Source organism: Manacus candei, unplaced genomic scaffold (assembly GCF_025592945.1).
Source record: "Manacus candei isolate 608988 ecotype Guabito, Panama unplaced genomic scaffold, ASM2559294v1 h1tg000034l, whole genome shotgun sequence".
Lineage (NCBI taxonomy): Eukaryota > Metazoa > Chordata > Aves > Passeriformes > Pipridae > Manacus > Manacus candei.
This window is the reverse complement of record NW_026138082.1, coordinates 14,533,113-14,549,634: the sequence shown is the minus strand read 5'-3', so window position 1 is coordinate 14,549,634 and position 16,522 is coordinate 14,533,113. Positions and strand designations below refer to the sequence as shown.

At 37.2% G+C, this 16,522-nt stretch overlaps 1 protein-coding gene across 3 annotated transcripts in view; it reads left to right on the top strand.

The window, feature by feature from the left end:
* The window catches only part of AFG1L (AFG1 like ATPase), a 63,953-nt gene that overhangs the window by 14,465 nt on the left and 32,966 nt on the right, over positions 1 to 16,522 (top strand). For all 3 annotated transcript variants that reach the window (XM_051792409.1, XM_051792407.1, XM_051792410.1), the window contains 2 exons: positions 4,151 to 4,250; positions 7,128 to 7,186. In XM_051792409.1, coding sequence (XP_051648369.1) covers positions 4,151 to 4,250; positions 7,128 to 7,186 — 159 coding nt within the window. The remainder of the gene's footprint in view (positions 1 to 4,150; positions 4,251 to 7,127; positions 7,187 to 16,522) is intronic.

Below are 16,522 nucleotides of genomic sequence, written 5' to 3'. Positions count from 1 at the left end.
GTGTGCATCCGAGGAAAATAAACTGTTTTGTGATTGGCTCCCATGAAGGGGATTTTTGTGAAGTAGTTCTTATTTTAAGTTACTCTTCCATTTTTCATCTGGGGGTAGTCCTTTGATCTACAGTTTCAGAATGTGTGGGCTCATTGCAATTGCTGCTGTTTGATCATTTAATTTATGCTTTATCTATTGGATATGAATGCTGGGCTCCCGAGACTTGAATATAAAATCTAAATACAGAGACAGTTGTATTTACACTGTGAAGAAATGGGAAGGTTTGGAGAGGGAAGTATTAACTCTCATGACATTAAATACTCAAATGGTAGAAAGAGGCGGTAGCATATATTAGTGTAAATACCTGCTTTTCTGTATAAGTGCCCACTGCTTTTGTGTCCTGGTATTGCTGTGTTTCCAGACTGTCTGTCATGTTTCCACATTTTAAAGAGAGAGACTGGTATTTTTTGTTTCCAGATTGATTGCCTGCTCCCCCTGCTGACTCGCTTGAGGTACATCAGTGACTTCAGTTGTAAAAATCACCTGGTTTTTTGTCAGTCCGTCGCAGCTGGGAAATTAATACAAAAACTATATTTTTAAAAGTGTCTCTAAGACTTTGCATTCATATGTGAATTTTAAAATCTACTTGTTCTGCGTGTACTAATTTTCTAAATTCACAGATTTCTGAATGGCTGGATTTCTTGCCTGATTTTCTGTAGTATGGAACTCTATACAGGTTTTGCCTACTGAAGAGGAGTTGCAGCTTTCTTAAATTTTGCAGAAGGCACTGATTTTGGGATAAAAAGCCTTCTGCTTAAGTAATCATAGAGTAGTGCAGTGACTGGACGAACAGCTTACGTTAATAATGAGTCATATTTAGTTCAGGATGTTTGCAGCACATTTCCCCACTGAAGCTTGTGGCTATATTGTTAATGCTCCTATTTCAGAGGAAACCAAATGCAGAACTCCAGAAGACAAAAGCCTTGCTTAGGTTGCCATTCTGTCTTTGACAGTGGGCTAAAGCAAAGCAGAAGTATTTGGAAGTGAATCTTCTTGCAAAGCCTAGAAAACTGTCAAGCAGCTGAAGAATTGACTAATTGGTGTAAAAAAATATTAGAGTACTTCTTTTAAAAGTAGTGTTTCTGTGTTGTATTAAAAAAAATTACTGTTTTAAATGTTTCATTTTGCAAATACTGTGTGATAGAGAGGACCTTAGTGATGGCACTAAGCTTGTGTGTCTATTTTGAAGCAGGATTTTGTCAGCGTTTTGCCTGAGTCCCAGGCTCTCAGGTTATTAAAGCATTTCTACTTCTTACTGATCTTTGTCATACAGTTTACTGTAAATATTAACGTCTTCTTTTTTTTAATCACAAAAGTCTTAAGCCATTCTAAAAATGTGTCCTCATTTTGAAGAAAAACCCTAGAATTATGCCATTTGTAGTTATAGTTTTGATGTTTTAGAACACAGAGGTTGGCTAGTAAAAAGAGTCCAGTTGTTGTTTAGTGATCAAATAACTATACACAGGTAATTAGAAGGTCTAATTTTGGCATGGGACTGTAACCTATGTTAGTATTGAAAATGAAAACAGAATCCCTACTTCTTGGGAAGCTGAGAGATCATGTAGTGTTAGTCTTAATATGCCATCAGTACCATTTGGATTTAAAGTGAACTACAATTTAGGGAATTTTTACTAACCTGCATTCTATTAAAAGCCTCTAATAAAAATTAGGCTCTTATTTTTGTGCTAATACTAATTGCTGATAATACATGCTTATGTTTGCCATTCATTACATGGCAATGTACCAATCAGTGGCTGACTGAATCTCAGGCACTTACACATGTAAATTAACTATTAGTCTAGTGTTTTTCCTTCTTTTTTCTTCTTCTTCTTTTTTTTTTTTTTTTTTTGTAACGTGAGTTATAATGGAAAGCAGCACTATGTAATAAAAATCTTTTAAATGCATGAAATTTCTGCCTTCTCTCCATTAGCTGGCTCTCCTTATTGTTAATTTGTAGCCTTTGCTTTTCTTATCTGTTTCAATGAATGCTAGATACAGTAAAAAACCATGAGAACTTCCAGTCTTTAGTTACTGTCTCCTACCTGCTTTACCCTGTAGAATTTTTTTTCTCTTTCCAAAACGAAACGGGATTACATAAAAAGAGCTCATGTCTGCATTCTGGTCCTCAAAATGGCTCTTGGTTTTTGACAGAGCTTTCAAGAACTTTTTTGTTGTTTAGGTTTTTTTTGTAATGGAGTTCAGAATCCTGCATCAAATAACAGTTCTTATTAATAAGAGGATGTTATTGTTTTGTTTTATGAGCATTTATATTCTTTCACTCCCTGTTTTCTAAAGGTAGCATGCTTTGCATATATTGTTAAATAAAAAAGTTTGTAACAAAATGACACATAATAGATTTTTAAAACTTGGCTTTTAGGTTTGCTTTGTGGTACAACAAATTCAGTTACTCCTAAGATGCACATCTATAGTGATTCCTTGTGTGTCTTGTTCTTTAGGAATGGGGAAAGTTCCTAAATTTTATTATTCAGAAGAAATAAATTACTGATAAGTGATGCATAAGCAGATATATTAGGCATACAGTACAGTACAGAGTTACTATATTTTTTTTAATATCAGATCTTAGTGAGCAGAGATGTGCAAATCTGAGGGGTGTGTTACAGATAATGTAAAAGTTTGGTTTTTAAAAAGGAAAGAAAAAAGTCCCTATTAATGCATTATACAGAACAAAATAGAAGTCGTCTTTGGAAGAAGGAAACTAGTGTTTGTATATCATTCATTAAGAACATTATTGCTTCCAAACTAGCTGTTAGAAATGTAACCTAAGTCTTTTACTGTCTCTGCTGTAGAATTATCTTCTTTTTTTCTGCCCAGAAAGGTCATTTAGAAATGTGAGAATGATGGGAGGTGGAGGGGTGTGGAGTAGAGTCAAAAATTATACTGGTTAAAATATTTCTGTACATGTATTACTATCACAGCATACACATCTAAGCTGGTGAAAGCACAGCAAACTGTCAGTCTGTTGTGTGATGAGTATGTGTAACTCTCACCATGCCACCACTGGTTTATTTCCTTAGAGTCAGGGTCTGTTTTGGTTAGTCAAAATGCAACAAGTGTCTACATAATAACCATAGGGAATGCAGGAGAATCAAGTGTAATGATCATAAAGGTGGTTTATGTATTAAGATTGCTGATCTCAGCTGGTGAACTCCTATAAAATATGAATTACTGTTGTAACAAGGGGCTTTTTTTATCCAAAAAACTTATTACGTTTTTTTCATTTGTGCAGAGTGGTTTCTGTTTCCTTTTATTTCTTGATACTAGAAAGCAAGTTTGTTGAGCTAAAATTAAGATCTTTAAAGAAATTTTACTTAAAGGCTTATTTTTTTTCCTCTGTCTATCTGTTTTTTCCTCCTTCCTCCTCCCCAGTATCGCTTGTCCTACCCATTTTTATTTTTCATTCGTGTTTTGCGCCTGGAGGTTAGAAGAGGCTGACTGTGCTGCAAGTGACTGCCTGCCTTTTGATTATTCATGGACAGTAATAGAAGGCACTTAAAAAGAACAATGAAATTGCTTATTTTTGTGATGGGCCATCTGTTGAATTGTTTTTTGCAACAATCACACAATAGTATCTATGTCATATCATTCTATTTTCAACAGCAGCTGATTATGTATAGTTGGCTACTTGTCTTTATTTCTGAAGTCCCATGACCATTTAAATTCACCTCTGCAAACCTTTGCCTCAAAGGTAATAGAAATGTAAAACAGCCGGTGTGTATTTTCTTTCTATTTTCTGTTTTTTTTTTTTTCATGTTGCTTCTAATTAAGTAGGCCTCTTAAATGTTTAGGTCTGTTTTCTGTCTCCCACCTGTAGTTTTATTATAGAAGTTAACACGGAATCATTTAGCAATTGGTAAAGAAATGGTGGAGTTCCTCAATAAAGAGTGGGCAAGTTTTGAAAGACTGTGGTACATTCGCTGCTTATTAATTATCCCTTTTATTTTTTTCTCACCAAGCAATAATTAGAATCTTTCTCCAATGGCTTTCACTAACAAGCATTTTTCCTAGCTACAAAGCCACTTGCAGATCTATTGCAGCAGAAGCTGAAAGCAAGATAAAACAAATGTGTTGTCTTCTACAGGTCACTGACATTGCTGATGCCATGATTCTGAAGCAGCTTTTTGAAAATCTCTTCCAAAATGGGGTTGTCGTTGTGGCAACATCTAACAGGCCACCAGAAGGTAAAAACAAACATGCTACTGGTATTATCCAAATACTATGAATCTCAGTATCTTACAGAACAATTGTAGTAATATTTAACACTAATAAAATCTCTAGTCTGCAAGAATCTGAGATATTCTGGTTTGCCCTGTATTTTTTCTTGTTCTTATGGAAGAAAGATTTTTACTAAATCATACTCCTCTTTTCTCTCAAACTCAGGGTTCCTTCCCCCATCACTCCCAAATGTTTTCTGATCTCCTCTACTCTATCCCAACCAGTGGAAGGGTATTTGGGTATTTGAGGAGGGGTAAAATACTGCCTATTTTAGATGTATGCCAGAATAGGAAAAGACCATGTTCTGCAGAAGAGAGGGGAAATGGGAGTACGATCCTTCCCAGTTTCTAACTCAGGAACTTGCAGACTTGATCCACCAGCTCAAAGCAGAACCCCTTATCAGGATGCCATTCTTAAAGCCCAGTTTGAGTTCACTAGTTGTTTCCATTTCTAACTTTTTTTAGAATAACTAGTCACTGGTAGCGACTAGCTAGGTAAATATTCTACAAAGTGCCCAAATCTGTTTGGGTTTTAACAACTGTAATTTTTTGTAGAGCAGAAAGGTATTTGTATAGTGTAGCATTAGCAGTTAGCATAATGCATAATTTCTATGCAACTTTTAGACTGATTAATTTTGAATGTTTGCAAAAAATACTGAAGAGTTACAGTATTAACTGTAACTACCAGTTAATTTTTCTACCCAAAGACAATCACTATAGATTTACAATGCACCTTATCTTAGGAAAAAAAAAAAAAAGAAAAACAAATCCACCCAAAGTTTTTTAGGTTTTTACTACAGGGTTTAATAATTCCCTCTTGGCTTATTTTACTTGTTTGAGCAAAGAAGATGAAATAATAACTACTGTAGCTGGGTTAACTACAGATAAACTGGATGCCTTACTCAGTTGAGAGCCATCCTTGTGTTTTTGGAGCACTGCTCTTTGAAGTTCAGGAGAAATTTTTATCATAACTTGGGAATTGTATCCAGCATCTTAAATTGAGGTATCAGTTTGTGACCATTATCATCCTATGGGGTTTTTTAATGCATATTAAGTCACTTTATCAATCCAAAAGCCATGCACTTGTTCTAGCTGCCCAACAGAGAATGTCAAGAACAGCATCTCCAGAACTGAACTATGTTGCAGTCCAGGTGTTGGTCAATGCCTGTCTCTTCCCTTGTCACTATTCCTGCATGCTGAAAGCACGTCTAAAATCCTCCCACAGGAAAGAGAGTTGTTACTGTAGTATGCCACATCAAGGTTTAAGAATGGAGAGATTTGTTTCCTGTTGATACAAAGAGGAAAAGTGACTTTTTCATTAGAGAGCAGATGTATGGAGCTGCTGAACATTAGTGCTACGCTTAACTGTGTTGAACTTCTGTCCTAGGGGGATATGAGGGGAAATACTCAGGTGCAGTATTTGAGGAATCCTGGCTTCATTTCTCCACCAAAATAACTGTTTATTTTCTCATCCTCACAAAACAGAGACATAATACAGAACTCACAACCCTAATTAAAAGACCTAACAGGAATAGCTGTCTAATAGTGTTGTTACATGTTCACTAATCTTTGCAAGTGAATATGCAATTGCTATACACTTTTAACAAATGTATAGCCATCCTGATTTGCAGAGTTGTGAATTAGCATGATACATGGCTTCCTACAGCTTTGTTAGTAATTAGGATGTGGAATCTCCTTCACTGATAATTTTCCTAAATATTTCTATGTACATATCCAATTTTGTGAAAACCATTCTGTAGGTGTCGTGTTGGTGTGTCATGCATGCTGCATCTTCTGTCCACCATGAGGTGTTGGCAAAGCATAAAAGCTTTAGCATAGCTATAGCCTTCAAGCATTATGGGGAATATAAGTCATAATCATAACCTGGAATGGTCTTTGTGTGGAGTTCTTGTGATATCTCTACCAGGTGTCTGCATTATCTTGCTCATTCCTCCCATCAGTTACAGGTGCTTTACTGCCTTTTTATAAGGCTTCCTAATATTCATGAAACAGAGCAGCTCATCATACAGTTTAAGTGGTTACATTTTGAAAGAAGTCATTCTCTTGTGAACTTCTTGGGCAGTTGGATAACTTCCAGAGAAGATAAGTTTATGTTGTATAAATATATGGTGATAAATAAGACAAAAAATGCTGCTTTGCAGTTGTTTTTGTTAATTTGTGTTTTCTTTGAGTACAGATCTGCATTTTGTTACGTAACATCTCATTTTTTTAAAATTTAGATTGTATTTTTAGCAACTTTGCCTAAGTTAACATAATAATTTAATTTTCATTTTTTTAACCTTAGGGATGACCCTTTTTCTTGCTTTGGAGAAGGAGGTGTACCTGGCAGAATTGCTAGAAGATAAAGTGTACCACAGTACACTGAAAAAGAATGATACTGACTTTGTAAACTCAAATTGTGTATTTTTAGTTTATGTGGGGGTTTTGCCCTCTGCCAAATACACAGGATTTAACAGTTGCACAGTTTGGCCTTATAATCATACCAATGTATACCCAGCATTACAAGTGATTTTTATAACCTTACTTTAAAACAAATGATAGTCTAATTTCTTCTGTTAGAATCAGTTTTATGTCATTAGAGATCTAAATAATTTTTTCATTCCCTGCCCTTTTCAAACTTCCTCAGGGTGTTCCTTTCTTCCTTAAGAATGTATTGAATTTTCATACAGTAAAAGAAGAGAAATCAATTTCAGCTCTCCTTTTCTGCCTTTTGTTCCTCCTCCTGTCTCTAGCAACACTGAGTTTTGTTTGCTAGATTAGTAGACAAGCTGACATTGTTATTAAGACTAAGTAGCAAAATGGTACTGATTTTCTTTCTTTCAGATCTCTATAAAAATGGTCTTCAGAGAGCTAATTTTGTACCATTCATTGCTGTGCTGAAGGTAAGGAGAGCCACCTGTTAAATGCCTTTCAGTTTTCCCTGTTTTATTAATAAATTAGAGATTTGTACAGGATTGCTTTGATGCTGGTTTCCAGATTATATATATGCTTTAACTATTTAGAGCAAAAATAATTGAAGGTAAGGTAAGAAAGGACTTTTTCCTTTTGAAATTAACATGTCTTGAAAGCTGGACATTTTTAGTATGACAAAAAGTTATCTTTTGGACTAAGGCAGCAGAATTTGTTTGTTTGGATAAGACTTTCTTGCTGACTGGTGTGTGTATGCTGTATAACACAGTATGCCTCTAACATTTGTGTTGTACTTGTGGACATCTTACATTTATTATGGTACAAAAGCTTCCTGTTTCTTCGATATAAGGAAAGTAGTGTTTGTTCTGTACCCCTCAATTGCCTTGTTTCTGGGTCTTTCTCATGTGTAAGTAGTTTTATGAATGGCTAATTTTGAGGCTTCATATAATGTTCAACAAGGAGCAGCTCTGAAGCTTCCTTGAGTCCGCATGTTGTAGTGTGGCAGGTCAAAAACTGTAATTGCTTCATGTAAATTAAAAAACAGAGGATCCTTTCTCTATGTGAATAATACAATCAGTGCTTATTTTGCTGTTAAAAAGAACATATACTGAAATCACACTTTTAAGTTCTGGACAAGTCACAGATATTTTTCATTCACAAGTTACATTTGTATTGTTATGTTATTGAGGGCTGACATACACCTCTCATATCCTGCTCTGCCTGGATTGATGTGACATGTAAAATGGAAATAACAGCATTTCCCTAACTTACAGAAGTATTGCTAGCGCAGGTACAGAAATAATGTTAACTGTATTGATATCTAAGATAAGAGGAGGGTAAGGTAGACTTTAGGGTAGGTTTGGCTTTGTGATAGGAAATTTGGAATTGTTGAATAGACACTTCGTTTTGATGTTTCTGTTAAGGTGCTCAGCAGTAAGAAGAAGACATTGCCTTGGGTTTTCAGTGGTCCCTTTTTGAATCATGAGATTGCTTGATTGCCTAAGCACCTTTGAAAATCTCATCTGATGTTGACATTTGAACAATTACCAGTTTTTGAAGTTGATATGCCATTGACATTATTGTGACACTCCTATACATCTTAGAATGGCTGCATATAGAGTTAGGGAGGTTATCAGTGAAAGTAGTTCTCACCTGGATGGCTTTAGAAAAGTAAGAAACATAAAAAAAATGAACAACCACTTCCATTTCAGATTCTTGAAAAGGGTTTATTCTGTAGCTGCCTGCATGGAATGCAAGAGAGCTCCCAGTCATAGAGTACTTTCAAGAATAGAAGTAGTTCCAAATGCAATTGCTTTTTGCAATGCAGCAACTGTAGCAAATCATTCTTTTCTATGTAGCAAATCATTCTTTTCTAAGTCTACCTTGTTGACTCTGAGTTTTCTTCCTAAAAACTGTAAAGCTCTTTAATTTCACCGATCATCAGACTTTAAGAATATCTGTCATATACTTATTTATAGTTTCCTTTTTTTCTTATTTCTATCTAGCTGAAATAAAAAAAAGTGAAATGTAGTTTATGCATGTAGAACACCTCATCAGGACTGGGAATGTGATCAAAATATTTTAGAAAGGAATACAGAGAGAAGCATTAAAAGTGGATTGGTCTAGAGCTGCAACATAGAATGGAGTAGTGCATCAAGAAACAAGTACTACAACTCAGACTTGAGGCAGATGAATATTGTCATTATTATGAATGGAGAAAAAAATGTTCAAGTTCAACATAGGAGCTTCAAATTCCTCGAAATGTTCTTGGAAAGGTGGGATGAATGGAAAGTATTGACAGTTAATTTCTGTAAAGAGATGCTTCATTTGAAATAGATTTCAGGCTGTTTTCATTCCTCATAAATGGAAGACGTAGTTCCTAGATACACAGGTAGGTTATAAAAAAGTATTTTCCTGTCTTCAAATGATCAAAAGTAATGGTTTCTCTCCTAGACCTATGCTCATCCTCGATTGTTGTTTTTCTTTTCTGCAGTCCATGTAATTCCATTATCTGTGTTTGAGTTCCTATTTCGTACAAAGAAAACTGAAAACCAGTTTCTGTGGAATAAGCAAAAGGGTGAAATAACATTCTAGAGAAAATACAGTTATCTTCCAGAGTTTGTGTGTATATTGTCTTTCTAGTTAGTAGATTACTGGGGACAAGTGATTGTTGAATGCCTGCAGCATGAGGTTGCAGTTGATAAGTTCCAGTTTTTAGGGATGCATGCTTCAGGTCCCACATCTAGTGGCCACAGAAAAGCCTCAGGTCTATGTTACTGGGCAGGCCAGTAACACCACTGGCAGCGCTTTCTGCCCTCTGTGTGTTCCCTGTCCAATTCTGAGCCTATCCCAATGTTCTCATCTTTTGAAATCTTAAATCATTTGAGATGTAATTTTTCAGCGATTCTTTAATCAAAGGGGTAGTTTTCCTAAACAGAGGAAAACTCTGAATTGATCAGTTCATTGTTATGGCTATGTTCTAGTTACAGGGACGGGGACCAGTTTATCACTATGTGGGTATAACCTCTGTGTCATTTGTCATTTCTGATGGACTGTTAATAATGGATCATTTGCAGCAGCTGCCCAGGGCACACCTGACACCTCAGGCTACAAGCTGGGTGTTAAAGAAACCCGTGAGGAGTGTTTCTTTTGTTTTCACACTAATAACTGTGATAAGTACCCGCCGGGGAGGCATTAGCACCTTCACACCCAGCCTGAGGGGTCATGTCTGCTAATGGGCCATACTGGACTGGCATAATAGGCAGCTGCAACGACCTAGACCATTAAAGACTCCAAAAGTATCCCAGGACTCACAGAGTTAAATCACCCATCGTGAAACTCCCTGCCCTGGGGGAGGTACTGGGCATTCCCACTTGAACCTGGGCATATATAAACTTTGGGTTTTGGGACTTCTGGTACCACTCCTCGGATCCAGAGGAGGACCAGAACTTCAACCCAACTGTGATCATCATCCGGACCAACAGGTTTTCCTTTCCTTTTACTTTGCACCCAGGGGGCCACGTGGTGCTCAGCACAGGGGCTGTGGAACACCGTTCTGTTCTTGTCCCAGGGTGCTGGGTTATATATCTGTTTGTTGGGGGTGAAAACCAGTTTTTCTCTGTATCACTGGATTTATTGGAATCTTTTTTAGTAAATTGTAACTCTGACTTGTAATCACTCTTGAGTTGGGTTCATTTTTCCCACCTGTTTACTTGTAAACCAGCACAGGCTGTAATTCTTTGGAACACAGTATTCCTTATGGAAGGGCTTAGTTTCTGCAACAGATAAGAGTGCTTCTTCAGTCCATGAAATTTTACAGAGATAGAGCTTTACAGAGATAAGAAGTATTAGGAAGAAAAATCTTTTAATTCTATAATTGTAATTAGATTCAATCTCTTTTGATTGAGCTTTTAATCTTGCAGGATCTCTTACTGAGCATTTTAAAGTGCATGGAACTACTATGTGGGGTTTTTTTAAGGCAGTTTTTGAAAAGAGAAGCATTCATTTCTCGCAGTTACTTTGTTCAAATGCTTAGAGCATAATTACTGCAAAAATTGTTAAGCTAACCAAAAAGAGATACAGAATCAGCTAGGTTGTAAAAGACCTCTGAGATCATTGAGTCGAGCCTTTGACTCAACACCACCTTGTCTATTAGACCATTGGCACTAAGTGCCACATCCAGTCTCTTCTTAAATACCTCCAGGGATGGTGAGTGAACCACCGCCCTGGGCAGCCCATTCCAATCTCCAGTCTCTCTGTAAAGAACTTCTTCCTTATGTCTAACCTTAACCTCCCCTGGCTCAGCTTAAGACCATGCCCTCTTGTCCTACAGCTGGTTGCCTGGGGGAAGAGACCAAGCCCCACCTGGCTACAACCTCCTTTCAGGGAGTTGCAGAGTGATGAGGTCTGTCCTGAGCTTCCCCTTCTCCAGGCTGAACAGTCCCAGCTCCCTCAGCCTCTCCTCATGGGGCCTGTGCTCCAGTCCCTTCCTCAGCCTCACTGCTCTTTTCTGGACCTGCTCCAGCACCTCAATATCCTTCCTGAACTGAGGGGCCCAGAACTGGACACAGGACTCCAGGTGTGGCCTCACCAGCACTGAGTACAGGGGAAGAATCACTTCCCTGGTCCTGCTGGCCACACTGTTCCTGATCCAGGCCAGGATGCCATTGGCCTTCTTGGCCACCTGGGCACACTGCTGGCTCATGTTCAGCTTCCTGTCATTCAGAACCCCCAGGTCACTCTCCGTCTTGCCGCTCTCCAGCCACTCTGTCCCCGGCCTGTAGCGCTCCATGCGCTTGTTGTGGCCAAAGCAGAGGACCTGGCACTTGGCCTTGTTGAACCCCATATTGTTGGATTTGGCCTATTTATCCAGCCTGTCTGGCTCCCTCTGCAGAGCCCTCCTGCCTTCCAGCAGGTCAACACTCCTCCCCAACTTGATGTCATCTGCAAATTTGCTAAAGGTACAGTCAATCCCTTCATCCAGACCATCAATAAAGAGGTTAAACAGGACTGGGCCCAACACTGATCCTTGGGGGACACCATTAGTGACCAGAATAAATAAAGATACATAACTTGGAATCACAGAATCATTAAGGTTGGAAAAGACCTTGAAGATTGTTGAGTCCAACTCTTAACCCAGCACTGCAAGTCTACCACTAAACCATGTCCCTTAGTTCCACATCTACATGTCTTTCCTCCAGGGATGGTAACTCAACCATTTCCTTGGGCAGCCTGTTCCAATACTTGACAAATGCTTTTGGTGAAGAAATTTTAATCCCAGGTCCTTTTCTGCTGGTGAGCTTTCCAGCCACTTTTCCTCCAGCTTGTGACACTGCAGGGGGTCGTTGGGAGCCAAGGGCAGGACCCAATACTTGGCCTTGTTGAACCTCTTACAGCTGGCCTTGGCCCATCAATCCAGCCTGTCCAGATCCCTCTGCAGAGCCTTCCTGCCCTCTAGCAGATCAACATTCCACTAATCTTTAACAATTTGATGTAAAATATGATATGAGGCTCTTGGGAATAAAAAGAAAGAAAAGGGAAAAAAAGAGTTCTTTAATTTACTGGTTTGGCAGTAATTTTGGCAACATTTTAATTTTTACAGATGTTTAATGAAGACATTTACATCAACCCTTAACTCTTCTGGAATCCTAATTCTAGTTCAGTGACTAGTTCAATGTTTCATTCTCCAGAAAATCAGGAAGGAAAACTCAAATAATTTGTTGCATAGTCTGTAACTTCAGCGAGCAGTTCTTGAGCTTCCAAAGGTTTCCTGGAAGTGTGGCCTGAAGTTTAAAAACGTCAAGCTGTGTTGAAATACCAAGCATGTAACTTCTGCATTTTGTCAGTTTTACTTTGTGCAATAGACCTACACTGCACTAAATTCTAACTGAAAGTCAGAAAGTTTTAGGGCCTTTCATAGTCTGAGTATACCTTTAAAAGGTACAATTTTAAAATAAAATGTTTGGCTTTGGCTACCTGCATTTTGCTTTAAGAGAAGAAATCAGCCAGAACTTTATTGTTAGTAGGACATGAAAGTCCTGTCAGCTTTCTATAGTGACCTTTTTTTTCCCCCTTCTGCTATTACGGACCAAATAGTTATTTATTTTAACAGTATTTGATTAAAATGACTCTTAACAGTAAGCATTGTGCACTCAAATAGAAAGCAATGTATTTTTATATGCCGTGTTGCACTCTTTCATGAAATTGGTTAATGATTATTACTGTGTTTTTAATTGAAATATACATTTTCTTAGAAAGCAAGAAATTGAGGAACTTGAAAGCATTTTCACTTTTCAATAACTTAGTTTGCATATGTGAAAAATACTTGTTTAAAAAACATTTAGAGCTGTCCCTAAGAAAATGGTGGGAGTTAGTTTTGTACAAAGGCATTTGGGAGATATAAAATGTCTTTGATGGTGCAGTCAGCTTTTGTCCAACCACCTGTGTGAGAAATGCAGGCATTTGTTGAGTGGCGGATCTGCCTCCCCCCTCGCCCCCCTCCCAAAAAAGTCATCTCCTTGATGAAATTGATTTGTCAGTTTGTTCCAGTCTAATGGTGTGATAGCCCAGCAGCTTTCAGCATGTTGAATAGTTAAAACCTGCTTTTGAGGTCAGTGTCAGCCACTCTGACCCCTGTGAACTGTCACCTGAGTCAGAATTGCAGGGATTAGGCCTTTGATATTGTGATGGCTTTGCCTATCAATTGACTTTTTCATTACTGAAGATGTTGGGCCTTTTGTTTCCCTTCTTAGTATGTAACCAAGCAAACTCCTAAGTAGAAGGAGCATTTGTTCTTGTTCTCTCTCTCTGCAAGTAATAGAAGTACTCGTCTTTTGTGAAGTGTACCTAATTAAACACAGAAAAAATAAAAATAAGAAATATAGCATGACCGCAAGTATTTTTGTGCTGAACATCAGTATAATTTTTGGGTGATTTTAGTTGGACAAATTTGTGAGATTATCAACTAATAAAATGTTGTATATAGAAAGCAGGGTGCCAGATTCAAGTTACCAATCCTTTCTGCATTCAACCCTCTAAATCTCTCCGTGTGTATGTGTTACATTAAAACACAAGATTTATTTGAATTCTGTAGTTTAGAGCACTTAAATGTTACAATATTTTATAATGTACCTATTGCTTTGTTGTATTCTCAAGAGATGAACTGTTCAGTTTGTTAACCTTCTACATCTGTCTTACACGCTTGCTCCTACAAACTTTATTTAGATGCAGATCAAAATTTATCTTAGGATAAAATAGTTGCTACTGTAGCTCTGTGCCAGGCTTTCTGCCTTCTCTCTCCCATTAATTGCTGGGATTTTCTGAGCTCTTGCTTGGTTTGTTTACTGCTTGATTAAAATAAGTAAATCAAAGCATATCATAGGTATGGAATAGTTGATTCCTGCTATATCAGGATAAATTAGTCTAATTACACGTGGCAGTTCTGTTTGCTTGTGATGTAATGTGAAATGAGGTCCTGCCTCCCCCCAAAAAGCCCGAGCCAATTAATAAAGCTTTTAAGCTCTTTGTCACAGGCCACCGTGGAGGTCTGCAGAGAAGAACTTTAATCCAATAAACATTTCATTTAGATCATGAAAAGAAAGCATGAGGAGAAGCTCCTACAAGAGAGGGTGTTACCAGCAATTCTAGTTGTGAAGAGATGTGAGGAATTTGCTAAATTAACAAGACCTTCATATTTAACTCATAAATGTGTCAAAACTAATAATAGAATAATTTAATTTGAGTTGAACCTTATATTGTTAAAATTCTAAGAAGCCACAACTGTTTTCTTCAAAGACTTTACTGTTGAGTTGGATGGACAGGGCAAAGGGAGGTTGTGAGAAACCCAGATAGCAAATAACACTGGCCGAAGCTGGTGGAAAGGGGGGGGGGGGGGAAAGGAATAGATAATTAGGTGTAATTAGCGTGTATGAATTGTTGTCTCCCTGCCCTTGGCTTGAATAAATTTCAGAGGAAAAAAAACCCTAGTGGTGAAAACGCTTTGATGTAAGAAGAGTCATTGTGGTTTGGCAGCATAAAGGCAGTGTTTTATACTTCTTACATAATGGTTGTGATACAGAATGAGTGAATGGACCCTGCACCCCCCAGCCTGCTTTACAGCAAGGACTTTTGGATTCCCTTGAAACAAAATGCATCAGAAGTTTTCAGTTGTTGGTAATGAGGTAGTGGACCTCATCAGAGCTAAGCGTAAGCCATCTTTAGCCTTTGTTTAGACCTTAATCGCTTTTTTTTTTATTATTCTGGGAAATCCAGTTTTGTAAATCAATACTACTTTTTTTTTTCTTTCCTTTTTTTTTTTTTCTTGCCTGCCAACAGTTCTGGCAGGAGCAAAGGCTAATACTGGGAAAAGAAACACAAATCAAATGTTAAAAAGAAAAACAACAGCATAAAAGAAATCTAGACAAATAACTTTGTCCAGGGTATAATTCCAATGAAGTACATGTATTAGGGGTGAATTTGACCCTTAGCTTACGAAACATCATGTTATAAATTCAGTGTGAACTCTTGGCATTTGTTTTTCACAGAATGCCACAGCTTGCTTATTAGGAGATTGAAAGTTACAGTCATTATTGGTTCTTTAGCAAAAGTGGGTGTTATACAGTGATTTGTGGTTTGCAGGTTTGGCCTTTTTTTTTTTTATTTACTTTTTTTATTTATACTTATTCTGCAAGGAGGATTTTTTCCCAAGTGATGTGAAATGGGGAGAGCTGTTCAGTGTAATTCTTATTGCATGGAGGTTTACTCTGCCATTCTTCTGCTCCCTGACTGGAAAAAGGAGAGGCTACTTGTCTCTGAGCCAGCACAGCCACATCTGTACCTTCTGAGTTCTTTCACTTTTGTTTGAATATCTGAAATACTATTCACAGAATAGTACATTTTAAGAGTCTCTCTCTTTATTCATGCACCATTATTTTACAAGTTAATTGTCTATTTTTCCTCTTCTTAGGGGGTAGCTGATTTGTAGCTAGACATTAAAATAAGTTATTGAAAAGTTGTACAATAGATCATATGTTCTTTGTGGTACCAAGAATAGTGGGGTTTCTTAGTTGTTAAAGTTTGAAGGCTGTAATGTAAACTCATGCAACTTCCACTGAATGAATTTTGCCTCTCAATTTATCTTTGCTAAGCTCTTAAGTTTAAAGTCTAAATGTTCTTGTAACAAGTGTAAGAAAAAGATTCATTGAAAAAATTATACTTGGCAGTATTTCTTTTCCCAGCTCTTTGTGCTCTAGGTCCATTGAAAAATAAATCATAGATAAAATGTTTGTCATCCAAAATCAAACTGACCATGGTGTTTCCCTCATATTTTATAAGATTCTTGGATAATATTTAGAAAGTTTTCCTCAAAATTTCTTTGTGTGGTTATTTGTTTTTTTTTTTCATTTTGTTTTGTTACAGTGTTTGCAATTGGGATTAAGTGTGATATATCTAAGGCTATTTTAGCAATTTCCCATATTTCATTATTGCAGAAGAATATAGGGGAAAAAAGACTGTAAAAAAATTTAGTTAACCCCTTAAAGCATTGTACTGTTTTGTAGAACAAATAGCCTTTTCTCCTTGAAGTTGATTTGATCTGTGAAAGGCAATACCTGAATATCATGCAAAACTAAGTAATTATTCCTGATTGTAGGGTTTGGGGGTTTTTTCAGGTATAGGTCACAGTAAATTCAGTTAGGGTAGAGAATGTACAAAGCTAAGAAATGTGTGGATTTTTTGTTGTAAGATTGTGCAAAAATTATTTACAGTTAATACTTGCATAAAGGTTAGAAAGGTTGATGAAGTGATATTTA